Source organism: Eptesicus fuscus, chromosome 16 (genome assembly GCF_027574615.1).
Source record: "Eptesicus fuscus isolate TK198812 chromosome 16, DD_ASM_mEF_20220401, whole genome shotgun sequence".
NCBI classification, from domain to species: Eukaryota; Metazoa; Chordata; class Mammalia; order Chiroptera; family Vespertilionidae; genus Eptesicus; species Eptesicus fuscus.
In genome coordinates this window covers 18135809-18150022 of record NC_072488.1, presented here as the reverse complement: position 1 = coordinate 18150022, position 14214 = coordinate 18135809, and the positions used below count along the sequence as shown (strand labels likewise).

The 14214-nt window shown below is 33.8% G+C and overlaps 1 protein-coding gene across 2 annotated transcripts in view; it reads left to right on the top strand.

The window, feature by feature from the left end:
• STRN (striatin) overlaps window positions 1-14214 on the top strand; it is an 86489-nt gene that overhangs the window by 58246 nt on the left and 14029 nt on the right. The window contains exons 8-13 of one of the 2 annotated variants that reach the window (XM_028140123.2): window positions 2342-2452; window positions 4480-4566; window positions 5244-5387; window positions 7454-7590; window positions 12154-12329; window positions 13943-13990. In XM_028140123.2, coding sequence (XP_027995924.1) covers window positions 2342-2452; window positions 4480-4566; window positions 5244-5387; window positions 7454-7590; window positions 12154-12329; window positions 13943-13990 — 703 coding nt within the window. The remainder of the gene's footprint in view (window positions 1-2341; window positions 2453-4479; window positions 4567-5243; window positions 5388-7453; window positions 7591-12153; window positions 12330-13942; window positions 13991-14214) is intronic. The other variant, XM_008162244.3, reaches the window with a different exon arrangement.

Sequence of the window (14214 nt, the reverse complement as noted above, 5' to 3'; positions counted from 1 at the left end):
CACGTATTATATGATAACCGTGTGTACATTTTAACCTAGCCTGCTACGAAAATCCGAGGCACTGTTCCCACATCTGAACTGTCTTACTCTTTATAGTGTTCTGGGTATTTTTGTTTATGAATATGAGTGAATGCAGTCTTTCAGTCAACTGGAGGTTTCTTTACCAGGACTTGGATCTTACGTGTTTTATACTTCTAATTCAAAGCATTCCACTTTCAAGCAATTAACAAAACTAGATGGCAAATCCTGTGTAGTTGAATGGACATTTAAACCATTTTAAGTGCTTCCTTTATCCCTCCTCACACCCCTAAAAAGGTGAATATGCTTAGGTTAAGAATCTTGTTAGTTTCTGCCAAGTAAATAGATTGTATCACACAACTTCTAAGACCTTTCATTGCTATTGTTATTATAAGTCTAGTTAAGATTATAATAAGGATAATGTTTTTATTTTTTAAAAATTAAGACTAATTTAAAATCACACAACTGAAGGCATTTTAGGATCCAGAAGCCACCCAATTTAATTAATGATTAAAACCTGGTTGATGAAAATTAACACTTTTTATTGTGAGCTCTTTCTGGAAAAAGAGACTTTCTACTATTGATAGATTATAGTTATGTCTGTAAGAAATTTGAGGTTTTTTTTTTTTTTTTAATTGTGTTTAGTATATCCACTGGCCTAATAACCATTTTTTTTAAAACTGTGGATTGGAACTTGTTAAGAATAGACAGATTACTGTTTATTCTGGTTTCTTTTGGTTTAGTCCAATCATTCAACAGATATTGATCAAATGCCTTCTGTGTGGCAAGTGTTCTAGGTAAGGATCTCTATTTCTGTTGTCCCTTCAGTCTAGTATGAGGATATAGGCACTAAGCACAGTATATGAATAGTATGTGAGAAGATGATAAATGCAATGGGAAATAGAAAATGTAGAACAGAATAAGGCAGATAGAGAGTAGTGGGTATGGGGTCATTACAATTTAAAATAAGGTGTACATGGTAAGCACCATGAGAGGATAACATTTGAGCAAAAGACTTGAAGTTGATGAGGGGAGATAGGCATATGGTATCTGGAGAAAGTGTTCAGGAAAAAGAAAGCCAGAGCAAATGCCCTAAGATAGTAGCGGCCGTAGTATGCTTGAGGAATTCAAGGAAGCTAGAGTGGCTGGAGCAGAGTTTTTCTAAGGGAAATATAGTAAGAACTGACCAATTCACATAGGGTTTTGAACACAAGGATGGCAGGATCTAACTTTTATGTTAAAGCATTACTCTGGATGCTATATAAAGAACCCAGGGCAAACAGTCTTGATAATAAACTTGGTGGGGAGAGAGGACAACTATTGCAGTAATTCTAGCAAGGGAGTGGTTAGGAAAGTAGTATAGATTTGAATAGTAGTCAGATTCTAGATGTATTTGAAGGTAGGAAAAAACAAACAGTATTTCCTGAAATAGTTGATGTTGGATTAAAGAAAGAGAGGTTTTTTTGTCTGAGCAACTGGAATTGCCGTCAAATTAAATGAGGAATCCTGTGGATAGAACAGATTGGATGGGGAAGATTGGGAATATGATTTTGTATGTTTAGTTTGAGATACTATTTAGACTTCCAAATGGAAATGTAGAATGAGCAGTTGGATCTATGAGTCTTGAGTTCAAGCGAGAGTTCTGAGCTAACACATGACATTATATAGTATATAAATTATTTTTTAGTAAGTATAATATATATAACATTTATTCTTTAAATTTTCTTCTCCTGAAATAGTGAAAATTAGTGATTGTAATTTCTTTCTTACTAGAAGCTTTGTTTCCTGTTTAAGGAATTTATTAGATTGATTAAATTGTTTTAAATTTTGGATGTAGGTTGATTAAGTTTTCAAGTATTCCTTATAAGTCCTATAAAATAAAAATGGTCATTTGTTGATGAAAACATGCCAAAAACATAAAATTTTTCAAGTCAAAAGATCATTGAAGTCTATTTGTATAATCTCTTAATAATAATCTCTCATTATGTAAATTAATTAAAAAATTTGTGATTCAATACTAATTAATTCAGAAAATGAGGGGTTCTTGATTGTAGCATTTTAGAGCCTAATTTACTAAAAATCACATCTTCCAAGTGTATATGTGTTTTTTTCTATGTCTCTTTCAAGAGAAATTTAATAATATTACCTAGGAAATTGAATTGGTCACCATTTCTTAGATAATGTATTTTGTGTGACATATAGCTAATGTCTTTATTAAATTAATGATACTAAGGAGAAAATAGTTATGTCGTTCATAACTATTGACTTACAGTGTTTAATATTTCATTGAAAAAGGCTGTTTCATTTGTTTCACTTTGTTTAGAAAAGGAAGACCAGTGTCTCATGCCTGAAGCTTGGAATGTGGACCAGGGAGTAATTACCAAACTCAAGGAACAATACAAAAAGGAGAGAAAGGGGAAAAAGGGGGTGAAGAGTAAGTGGAAAACATTGTATCTGTAAATCATAAATCTTGCCTCTTTCATATCCCCCAATTTTTTTTCAATGTTTTCCTAAAACTACTTACTCTTTTTCTTTTCTACTCCTGACCTCTTTCCTTTTCACCTGCTCTCAGGGGTTGAAATTAAATGGTTAGCTATTTAATTATGAACTTTAAAAGAAAAAAGAAAAACTATACATATTATTGTGGAATCATAATATATTCCAATAATAAATCCAGAGCCTTATGAGAATGTGGGACTATATACTCAAACATAGTGATAATTTGTTTTTTAAAAACATTTGTATTTAATTACAATAATGATTTCTCACTGTTGACAATTTTAAATCTCATCTAGTTTGACCCTCTGGCAATCCACCAAAATTATTGCTTATAATTTTAGAATTTAGAGACAGAGAGCAAGTTAATTTCTACCCCTGAATATTCTATGTGTTCATAACACACAATTCATTTGCTTTCACCATTATATGCTATACAGGGCACAAATACACAATTTCTAAAAGTATTTATTAATTTAAAACTTTTGGCCAATTCCATTTATAACATTACCAATTAGCTTTTTTTCTTTTCAATAAAATGTGTGCCACATGGAAAACAGAAGCTAAAATTAAATTTCTAGCCCTGTGAATCATATATATAATTCACTATGCAAACTATTAACAAAGTTTAGCAATAGCTCTAGTTAAGCCTGTAAAGTGGAAATACAAAAGCTTTCAAACATCCCTGAAAACATTAAACATCTTTTTAGGAGAAAAAGGTGAAACTACCTCCTTGTGCTTCCTCTTATTGACAGTATGAATGTGGATCTCCCTTTTTTGGCAATAGGAATTTCATCCTTTGGGATATTAAAGTAGTGTAAAGTGAGATTAAAATCCAGTTTAGTAAAACCTGTATTTAAAAGTTGTAGAAGACTGGAAGGATATTATTTTTTATTTTTGTAGTGATGCTAAAGCTTATCAAAGACCAGTCACTTCTGTTAGGACATTCTTTTACAACCAGTAGTTATTGGAAAACATTTAAGTGTTTATTTAAAATATTTTAGAATTTACAAGTAAGTTTGAATGGATAAAAGTCAGTGACCATTATTGATATTATCATTGTGCCAACCATTACATAACTGAGAGATGTCATTTGATGTCTTCTCAATCTAAATTAAATCAATATAAATATTAAAACAAGAATATTTTGTACCTTTTATCCAAATAAATTGATGACCAACCCCTTTAAACTGAAATTTTGAGGAAAATTTGTATATCATATATGAGAAAAAGAAGAATATTTTAATTTTTAGATTGACTTAAAGTTGATATATCTCTTTAACTCATTATGCTGCAATAATGAATGTCTTGAAATGTAAAAGATCTTTAAATTGGTACGGTATCAGGACTTATGTAGAACCCATGTACTATTTTATATTGATTGTTAAGTTCTTGTCAGATATCAAGGCATTGCTGTAGTTGAAATTTAGCACTTTAAGATCTAAAACTGCACCATTTGACTGGAACAGTATTCCTATTAATATGAGTTATTTCCTGAATGTAGGGATTATGATCAGTATTTAGGCATAAAGCATAAAGTTTTGTAGTATGATGAGGAAAAATGACTCTCTATAGGGAAAAATTTTTATGTCTTTTACTGAAGCTGGAGAGGCTATAGATAGGTTCAGCACATTTTGTTTTCATTGTCAATTCATATCTGGATAAATGGTAGTCTGGGAACAAGTCAAGACGATAAAAACAGAACTGAAACAAAGCTTTGAATTGATAAGTGAAGCATTAATTTATAATCTATAAATATTTTATTAATTGAACTATTTATTCATTGGGAAAGATTGAATTTTTTTATATGGTCTAGTAGATATATTTCCAGTCAAATTGTGTACTGCAGTCATGCTGTCTTGAAATACATTTCTAGGTATTAGTTAAAATTGCTTATGCTGGTATAGGAAAAAAACATAACGGACTATGGGTAAGATTTCCCATTCTTAATTAAACTTATAACAGGAAAAACTACCGAAGATCTGTTTCAGCCTCTATCCTATATAAAACAGTCAAAACAGGGATGTGGGAGAATGAAGAATCAAGTTTCAGGTAAGTAATCAGCAGGGCATGAGACTTCACTTCGGGTGCCATAGCTTCAGGATGTCAGGCAATGAATGCAACTTAATTTAAGCAAACAAACAAAAAGTGATGTTATTGTTTAATTTGGTATACAGCAGTAGCTTCACAATCTGTGGTGTCTGTCTGAATTTAGACCAATATGTAAGAATGATAGAATATTATTTTTAATGGTCGAAATTGCACATGAACATTTTTTCCATACAAATAGTGATATTTCATTAACTTAATTTTAAAAATATATGTAGCCGAAACCGGTTTGGCTCAGTGGATAGAGCGTCGGCCTGCGGACTGAAAGGTCCCAGGTTCGATTCCGGTCAAGGGCATGTACCTTGGTTGCGGGCACATCTGTGCAGGAGGCAGCTGATTGATGTTTCTCTCACATCGATGTTTCTGACTCTCTATCTCTCTCCCTTCCTCTCTGTAAAAAAACAATAAAATATATTTTAAAAAATATGTAAAATATGTATTTTCAAGAAATAAACTTTTAAAATAATTTGAAAATTTGGAAAATAATTACTTTTTAATATAGTAGGGTAGCTTTAAAGGTGAATGTTGGCAGTTGTGAATAAAGTTTATGGCACCATTTTAATGCAGTTGAATAATTTTATATCCTCTCTTTTGTTCTCTCCCTCCCTTTTTTGGGCTAGGGCCCAATAGGTCAAAACTACAAGATATGCTTGCTAATTTGAGAGATGTTGATGAACTTCCTTCATTGCAGCCATCTGTGGGTTCACCTTCCAGACCCAGCAGCTCCAGGCTTCCTGAACATGAGATAAATAGAGCAGATGAAGGCGAGTATTTCAGACACTCTGGAGCACAAAAAGCCCTTGGATATACATATCTAAATTCTTACTAGAAATGGTTTTCTATAAGAAGAATTGTATTCTACCAATACTTGTTATTTCCCAAATCTAGATTATCTTATATTCACTGGGGTTTGATTCCAACTTCAATCTTTAAGTCTTAAAAAGGGGTACATAAACTTAAAAACCAACTCTAAATTCTAATTTAGAACATCTTTGCTATTTCAGATAAAGCTTCCATGGCCTTTGTGTGCTATATACATTTCTTTATTTTTATTTTATTAATTGAGGAGGCAGTGCCATACTTAAGAGGCATTATAGTCTTAAGTTCTAAGAAATCTTAGCAATCAAATAAGGTTATGCCTATTGTTGCTTTCTCTCTTCAACCCTCAAGGCTGCTAGTTTAGCCACGGGTATGTGTTTTCAGGATTTTCTTGGCCATTTCTCGAGCACTAGCTAAATTAGCCCAAACAATATGTGTGGTCAAATCCCACAAATCTGTCTTTTTTTGTAAGAGTAATTTTTGTTTAACACCTGCATAAAGTTATATGAAAATATTAGAAAACAAAACAAAACACCAGGCTGAAGATCTAGTTTCAGTCTTGCATGAATCTTGTGGTTGAAATTTTGGCATGAAAATTGCTTTTCTAATTTAAACAATCCCCTCATTATTAGTAAATGTTTAGGGTTCTTTGAATTTCCTCAGAGGATATATGGTATGTTTTGGTAAAACCCATTTGTATTATTGCTGCTTTAGTAATAACTAAAGCATGGTGGTTTGAAAATATCTTAATTTGTACTCCACTTTGTTCTTACAAGTTTTTCAGTAGTTTCTGCTACTATTTTTAAAAGCACAAAGCTATTCTTTCATTTCTTTGACAAATATTTATGACTGAATAAAAAATTATAGGAATGAGTCTATAGCTGAAAAACACCTTGTAAATTCAGTTTCCTGCATATACTAATAAGTAAATGTATTTGTTACTTTTAAGAAAAAATTTATTTCTTTAACAGCCAATTTAAAGTACTAAATTCATCTAATGAGCTCATAAATGCTTGTCATCAGTAAAGTAACCACCTATAGAAAACTACAGAGTGACCACCTCTGACAGTTTGTCAGAATAATCTGCATTTATAAAAAATGACATTTTATTATTGGTCAAATTAAATAAAATCTTCATATAATAAATTTAGCATTTTTCTTTTAACTGGTTCTTCTGTGATGGTGACTAAAGGGATTGGATTGGTATATGTCCAGTGTTATAAAGTAAGGGTATTTATATTTATCACAAAATAAATCTGACATCTTGAAGCACAGTTGGAAACTAAAGAAAAGTGTTCAAATGGACACTTTAAGAATTTTTGTTTAAAATAAGCATTCTTAAATGAAATATAACATACCTACAGAAAACTGCTGAAGTCACCAAAGTGTAGCTCAGTGAATTATTACAAAGTGAGCCCAACCATGTCACCACTGCCTCTAGGCCAAGAAGCAGGACATGACCCGGACCCTAGAAGTCCTGCTAGTAATACCTTCTAATCACTATCCCTTCTCTCCTCTCCAGAGGGAATCCTGATTTCTGTCGCTACATAGTAGTTTTGCCTCATATCAGCATGTTTTAGTTGTACCGGTTTTATTTGAAATTTTCTACATTCCTCCAGATTATAGAATTAACATTTTTATTTGAATGAGACCAACAGTGTTCAGAATTACTTGCTATATATTTCTAATAATTGATAGAAATAATTTGGGTAATTAGCAAGAACTATCATGTGAGGAAATCGGACTCTCCTTTAGACACATTATTTTTCTGTGTAGTGTAAAAGAAAGGACAGTAACTATTGGGTTTGTTTCATGTTTTATTTTTCTAATTAGATGATACCTTTAGCTATGATTATGATATGAAAAAAGCAAACAATTCCTCAGGATTTTCTGCTCACTGAATTTTATTATGTTTAAAAGCATTTTAAAATAATCAAATGTAGACATGCCCTTATGAGATTAATTATTGACTCTGTAGAGGTGTTTTTGTGTTTCTTTTGTCTTCTTTCAGTGGAAGCACTGACATTTCCTCCTTCCTCTGGGAAGTCATTCATCATGGGAGCAGATGAAGCCCTTGAAAATGAACTGGGGCTTGGAGAATTGGCAGGCCTTACTGTGGCTAATGAAGCAGATTCACTAACATATGATGTGAGTGGTCATTTTATTTTTGTTGCTTTTACTTATTTTTGAAAGTAAAAAGTTAATTTTATAGAAAAAGATGGTAATAAAGGAGCAAAACTTCACAAGTATAGAATTTTATTCATGAACTAGAGGCCCGGTGCATGAAATTCGTGCACTCGGGGGGGCGGTCCCTCAGCCTGGCCTGCGCCCTCTCACAGTCTGGGAGCCCTCGGGGGAGTGAGCCTATGCTGGCAGTCGGACATCCTTAGCGCTGCTGTGGAGGCGGGAGACGCCTGGCTGAGCGGCGCTTCTGGCTGAGCGGCGCTCCTCCTGTGGGAGTGCACTGACCACCAGGGGGCAACTCCTGTGTTGAGCGTCTGTCCCCTGGTGGTCAGTGCGTGTTATAGCGACCGGTCGTTCTGCCGTTCAGTCGATTTGCATATTAGCCTTTTATTATATAGGATATATTATAAAGATAAAAATATTTTCCACATCATATAAGGATTAAAATTACGTGCTTTACTGAAATCTATATGTTAGTATAGCTTGTTTATTGGTTTTAGATAAAGGAAGGATTTCCCTTTTCCATTACTACGTTTGGGTTTTGTTTTATGTTTTAGGGCATCAGTAATTAATTGAAATTCATGCCTGCCTAAAGGTATCATTTGTCTGGCTTCTTTAGTACATCAGTATTCAGCTGAGAAGTGATAGGGTACTCTGAAGGTTTTAAGGCTGACTCAGTGATTTGGACCAAAATTGAAATTATCATACCTTGATGCAATCAAAACACAGTTGTTTTATAAATGCATTTGTAATTGTTCATCATAATAAATTGTCAGAAAAACAGTTGCTTATTTCATAAACTATTTACAACCTATCTTATCTCTTCATTAAAATCCTCTGACTCTGCTACTTCATCATCTTTGTTGGAGAATACAGTGTAGCTCCTGATGCGTGGAAGATGTAGGCCAGATGCCTAAGCAAACCATGACTATGATAAGAAAGTACTCCAAAGAGGAACCCTCACCACTCACTCCTCTTCCTGGAAATCCAAAACTTGCACTCTCTATGCTAAGTCCATTAGTAGGTGTTTTGGTTTCTACCTGCAAAAACAGCTAAAATCCATGTTTCTTTATACCTCCCATCCTAGTCCATTTTTCTTCACCTGGAAAAAATATCCTCAGGTGATGAATAACAAAAATAATAACAAAACTCACACCCTATGTATATGTCATTCTTGTTATATATTATAATAACCTAATATAAACTGACTCCTTGCATTCCATTTTTTCCATATGTGATACAGATTGTTATTCAATGTTTTTGTATCCTTGTGTTCTGTATCTGTCTTTTAAAAACACCATTTAGTTGACTTCTTTTTTTTTCATCTAATCTTTGACAGACTTTTAAATTGGAGCTTTTAGTCCATTTCTTTTTAAAGTAGTGACTGATATCTTTGGATTTAAGCATGCCATCTATTTGTGCCACTGTTCTGTGTTTGTTTTTTCCTCCTATTTTTGCCTATATTGGGATTGATTATTTTTTATTATTCACCCCTTCCCCCATTACTTGGAGTTTATACACTCACTAGAGGGCCAGTGCACGAAATTCGTGCACCATTAGTGTCCCTAGGCCTGGCTGGCGATCAGGACTGATCAGGGCCTTCTGGCTACCGGCCAGGGCCTCCCTTCCCTGGCTGCCAGCTGCTGGCTGGGGCCTTTCTTCATTCCACGTCACCCCATGGGGGTCAGCGCATGTCATAGCAAGGGATCAGTCTCCTGTTCGAACTCCCTCGGGGACAATTTGCATATTAGGCTCATATATATATATATATATATATATTTATATATATATATATATATTTATATATTCCTCCTTTAATTATTACCCTAGAGGTTACAATTAAAATATTACAGCCCTGGCTGGTTTTGCTCAGTGGATAGAACATCGGCCTGCAGATGGAAGGGTCCAGGGTTCGATTCCAGTCGAGGGCACATGCCCAGGTTGCGAGCTCGATCCCCAGTGGGGGGTGTGCAAGAGGCAGCCGATCAATATTCTTTCTCATCATTGATGCTTCTCTCTCTCTCTCCCTTTCCCTTCCTCTCTGAAATCAATAAAAATATATTTAAAAAATATTACATGCACATCCCTTTTTAACACTTTTAACTCTATTTTAGAACTCCTACCCTCACCCTGGCCAGTGTTTTCTTTTTCTTTTCTTTTTTTTCTGGCTAGTGTTTTCAGTGGTTAGAGCGTTGACCTGCATACCGAAGGGTTGCAAGTTCCAGTCGAGGGTTCAATTCCTGGTCAAAGGGGCACATACCTGGGTTGCAGGTTCGATCACCAGCTCCGGTCAGGGTGCATGCAGGAGGCAAATATCTCTGACATTGATATTTCTTTCTCTCTCCCCCTTTTCCACTCCCTTCCCACTCTCTCCAAAAAAATCAATGGAAAAATACTCTCAGGTGAGGATTAAAAAAAACGACGACAAAAAAAAAACACAAAAAACGACAAAACTCATAACCTGTGTATATGTCATTTTTGTTATATATTTTATTTCTCTATACATTATCTCCAACAAGGTACTGCTTTGTACACTTGATATTAAATTAGTATTATCCATTTATACTATCCATTTTGCTTTTTTCCATTTTCCCTGTGTGTCTGACTGTCCATCTGGGATCACTTTCCCTTTATTCTAAGAGCACTTCATATGGTGGCCAATAATCTGTTTCTGGTTTTTTTAAATTTTCTTTATTTCACCAAAATGGGTAAACTTATCTCTAGTACTGAATTCCAATTAGCAAAGGTTGTTGTTTTTTTTAAGCACTCTAGATATATTATTTCATTGTCCTTTTTTGTTGTTTTTTTGCTAAAATCAATTATCATTTTTATTGGTCAGACAATGGTAGTCTGATTTTCCCCCCTCTAACTGATATTTCCCTATGTCCTGATTGTCAGCCAAGGTTTAGTTTTCTTTTTATTAAACTTCTTAGATCATCAGCTTTGTAAGTTCTCAGCCACTTATCTTTACACTACTCTATTTATCACTATCCCCCCCCCCCCCATAATAAAACTCTAGTTATATTGTTAGATCTTCTTTTTATAGCCTCTGTCTCCTATTTCCTTTTTCTGTATTTTTCATCTTTTATTTTTTTATACTTCAATCTAGATTATTTTATGGTCCAGTTCACTACTTTTCTTTTCAGTTATGTGTAATTTGTAATTAAACTAATTGATTGCGGTCTTATATTTTTGCTTCTAGAATTCCTCATTGTTTATAGATTTCTTCCAAAATTGTAAATTTTGCCTTTTTATCTTCTTGAACATAGTAAGCATGATTATTTTAAAATTTGAATCAGAAACTCTAGTTCTTTTACTATTATGTGTTGTTTCTGCTTGTTTTCATTTATGTTTTATTATCTCATATGGGCACAGTTATCTTTTATTATGTCCAAATAACTATATTTGAAAAATTGTCTGTAGAATAACTTTGGGCCTAGGATGGTATCTTCCCCCAGAGAGTATATTTTAATTTGCTTTTGTCAATTGCCTGCAGCCACTAGAAATCTGTATCACCTCACTCCATTTTTACGTTTGGACATGATCTATGTGTAGCTAATCTGCAGTCCCTACAAGGGCTTGTGTTCTTCCAAGTTTACTCTTATGTCTAGGATGCAGCCCTTTGAAATCAAAACCCAAAGCAAGGTAGTTCACCAATCCCCATTTTTTGGACAGTCCCTGGACACCAGTTTGCATCCCCCTGTACTGCAGAGGAGTCAGAAGCACAGCTCCACCTCTCAGCCATCACTCTGGTATCAGTAAACACTGTCTGGGGAAAAACTCCAAATATCAGACTCTCCTTCTCAGACCTCTGTCTTACCCTGGATCCACGCCTGGAGTGTGAAGAGTTCATACGTGGTGCTAGTGTAAAGTCATAGACCAACCTCGTTAGCTTTCCTGTTACTTGGAATGAAAACATTGTGCTTTTATTTTTCAGTTGTTGAGATGGAGTTTCTGTGGAGAAAAACAACACAATGATGTGTGTGTTTTATCAATGAAATCCATTATTGTAACATTTGATTATCTCTTTTAATTTTAACATTTTATGTTTCCAGTTTATAAACTTTGTTACCAATTTGATGAAAAAATTTAGTTATTAGAGAGTATTGAAAAGCTCAAAAGTATAATATTCTATAATGTTAACATGTTTAAAGATAACTTGGTTTTTCAACTTTCACCCAAAATTAGTTTCTGTACTAGGATGAATAATTTAGGTTGAAATTACTTGTTATTTTTAATCATCCTGGTGAAGATTGATTTTACTTTTTACAATTATTTCATCCTCTTTCTGTATTGGATTGTTACCTGTTATCTTATTATAGTGCTTATATTTCTTCAAAGAAAACCACTATTGCTATATTACTAATTTTGCTTATTGATTTGGTTATTTACATTTAAAAATTTTATCGTTTTGAAAGTTACAGAATGTGATGGTTTAATAAATCAGCAAGAATTAATGTTGAAATATAGTTTTTTCCCATATCCTGATCTAAATGTATAGGTATTTTTCTTTTGTGTCTTTAATAGATAGCAAATAATAAAGATGCCCTGAGGAAGACATGGAACCCTAAATTTACGTTAAGAAGTCACTTTGATGGCATTCGAGCCCTTGCTTTCCACCCCATTGAGCCCGTTTTGATAACAGCATCAGAAGATCACACATTAAAAATGTGGAATTTACAGAAAACAGCCCCAGCCAAAAAGTGAGAATATTCTACTTTAACTTTATTTGAATATTTTAATTAACAGATTTTTAGCAGAAAAATACTGACTTTATTATTTACTATTAAATTCTCATATATCTCTTCTTTCTTCACCATGTCATATAATTTAGAGTGTTTTCCCCTTTATACTCACAGTCTAATACTAGGTTAGAAAACTGACACTTAGGGAGGAATGGTGTGATCTGGTTTCCCAGGAATCCTAATTACAATCCTTATACAGTATTTTAAATGTTTGTCACATTTGGGGAGCCCTTTAAATGTACTGAAAGTTCTCCTATTGCTGTAAATAGGTATAGGCATGTATGATCATCACACTGGGACCCCAATCTGTTCCATTGTTTACAAGCTTTGGACTTTTGGAGTGGAAGGGAGGAAAGGTTAATTGGGAGGGGAGGAGGGATCCTCTTTCGCCTTGTCTTTTTGCCTTGACCCTTTAGATACTTTCCACATTTTCCATATGTCTACCAAGATGTCTAGACTGAAAGGCAGTGTTGTTGCCATTGCATAACTGCTAGTCTTGGCCCCCTTGGTTTTTCTCTAGACTTGGACAGACATGAGTTGGTGCAAACCGTTTTATCAGTCACCAAGCTAGTCCTAATCTCACTTGTTGGGGTCTTATTGGAGCTCCTTTCTTCCTTGGGTCACATGGTCCAGAACCCAGCATCTGCCAGCAAAGACCCTTCTATAGTATCAGGCATTTTTGTTATTAGAAGAGGAGAAATGAATTTCAAATGGAGGAGATGACAGAAGTTTTATTATTGGTAGAGGATATCTATTGCCTATTTAAAAGAGATCAGTGACATTGTGAGTCATATATAGACTAGATAAATACTTGATTTATCAGTATTTATCAGCTGCACCAGATCTTGCTAAAACCAAGTGAATTCTCACTTGGATCAGGTATCTTCAGCATAAAAAAATTACTTCTGGTTATAAATTGTGCTCTTTGTCTTTCTGGTTCTTTGGTCACAGTGAGCATCACATTAGACTAGAGAATGTGAATGTTTCATCATATATTCTTGAATAAATTTTAAGAAAAATATTGAAACACATTTCTTGTCAGTGATAACTTAAGTAATAATACCTTCACTTATAAATAACAGCGTCCTGTTCACCTTTGAACTTGAAACTTTGGAAATGACTCGAGGAGAGAGACCATATGCCTATAAAAATTTGCATACAATGTAGAATATGGACTTTAAATCCAGTTTCCATTAGCAGTCATGGCCAGTTTAGGCACTGTAGAGCACTCATACACTCAGTATTCTGAGTAATGAATGAACTGATGACTTGGACAGTTTCTGCAAGTATTAAGGACAAATATATTAATCTGCATGGGAATACCAGGAAATTAAAGTGCATGGCCCTGTCTTAAACTGTTTTTCTTGTAGAATCACATTTAATCCTGTATTTGTTGTCATCCCTATTTTTTTTTGTTTTATTTTAAACATAAAGGAATCTGAAATTCCAGAAGATTAAATAATTTGCCTAACAGCACTGGAAATTGAATCCAGAATTTATGATGTAATTCAGTAATATTGTTTACTGCTGAAACTTAGAGAGGTAAAAGCCATCTTTTCTCTCTGATTTAGGAGTACATCTCTTGATGTGGAGCCTATCTATACATTCAGGGCTCATAAGTAAGTATGTGCTTTTTAAAAAAATAAACATCACTATAAATCAGCTGGATTAGAATATTTTATTTTCTTTCACTTATGTATTTGTGTTACGTATTTTTGAATTTAGTAGCTTTTTTTGTAATTGTAAAAGAAACGGGCAGATAATGTTAAAAATAATTTATCACTACCAAATAGGGATTCTTGCTGAAATTATATTTTATTTGCATGATGTTTAAATAATGTTT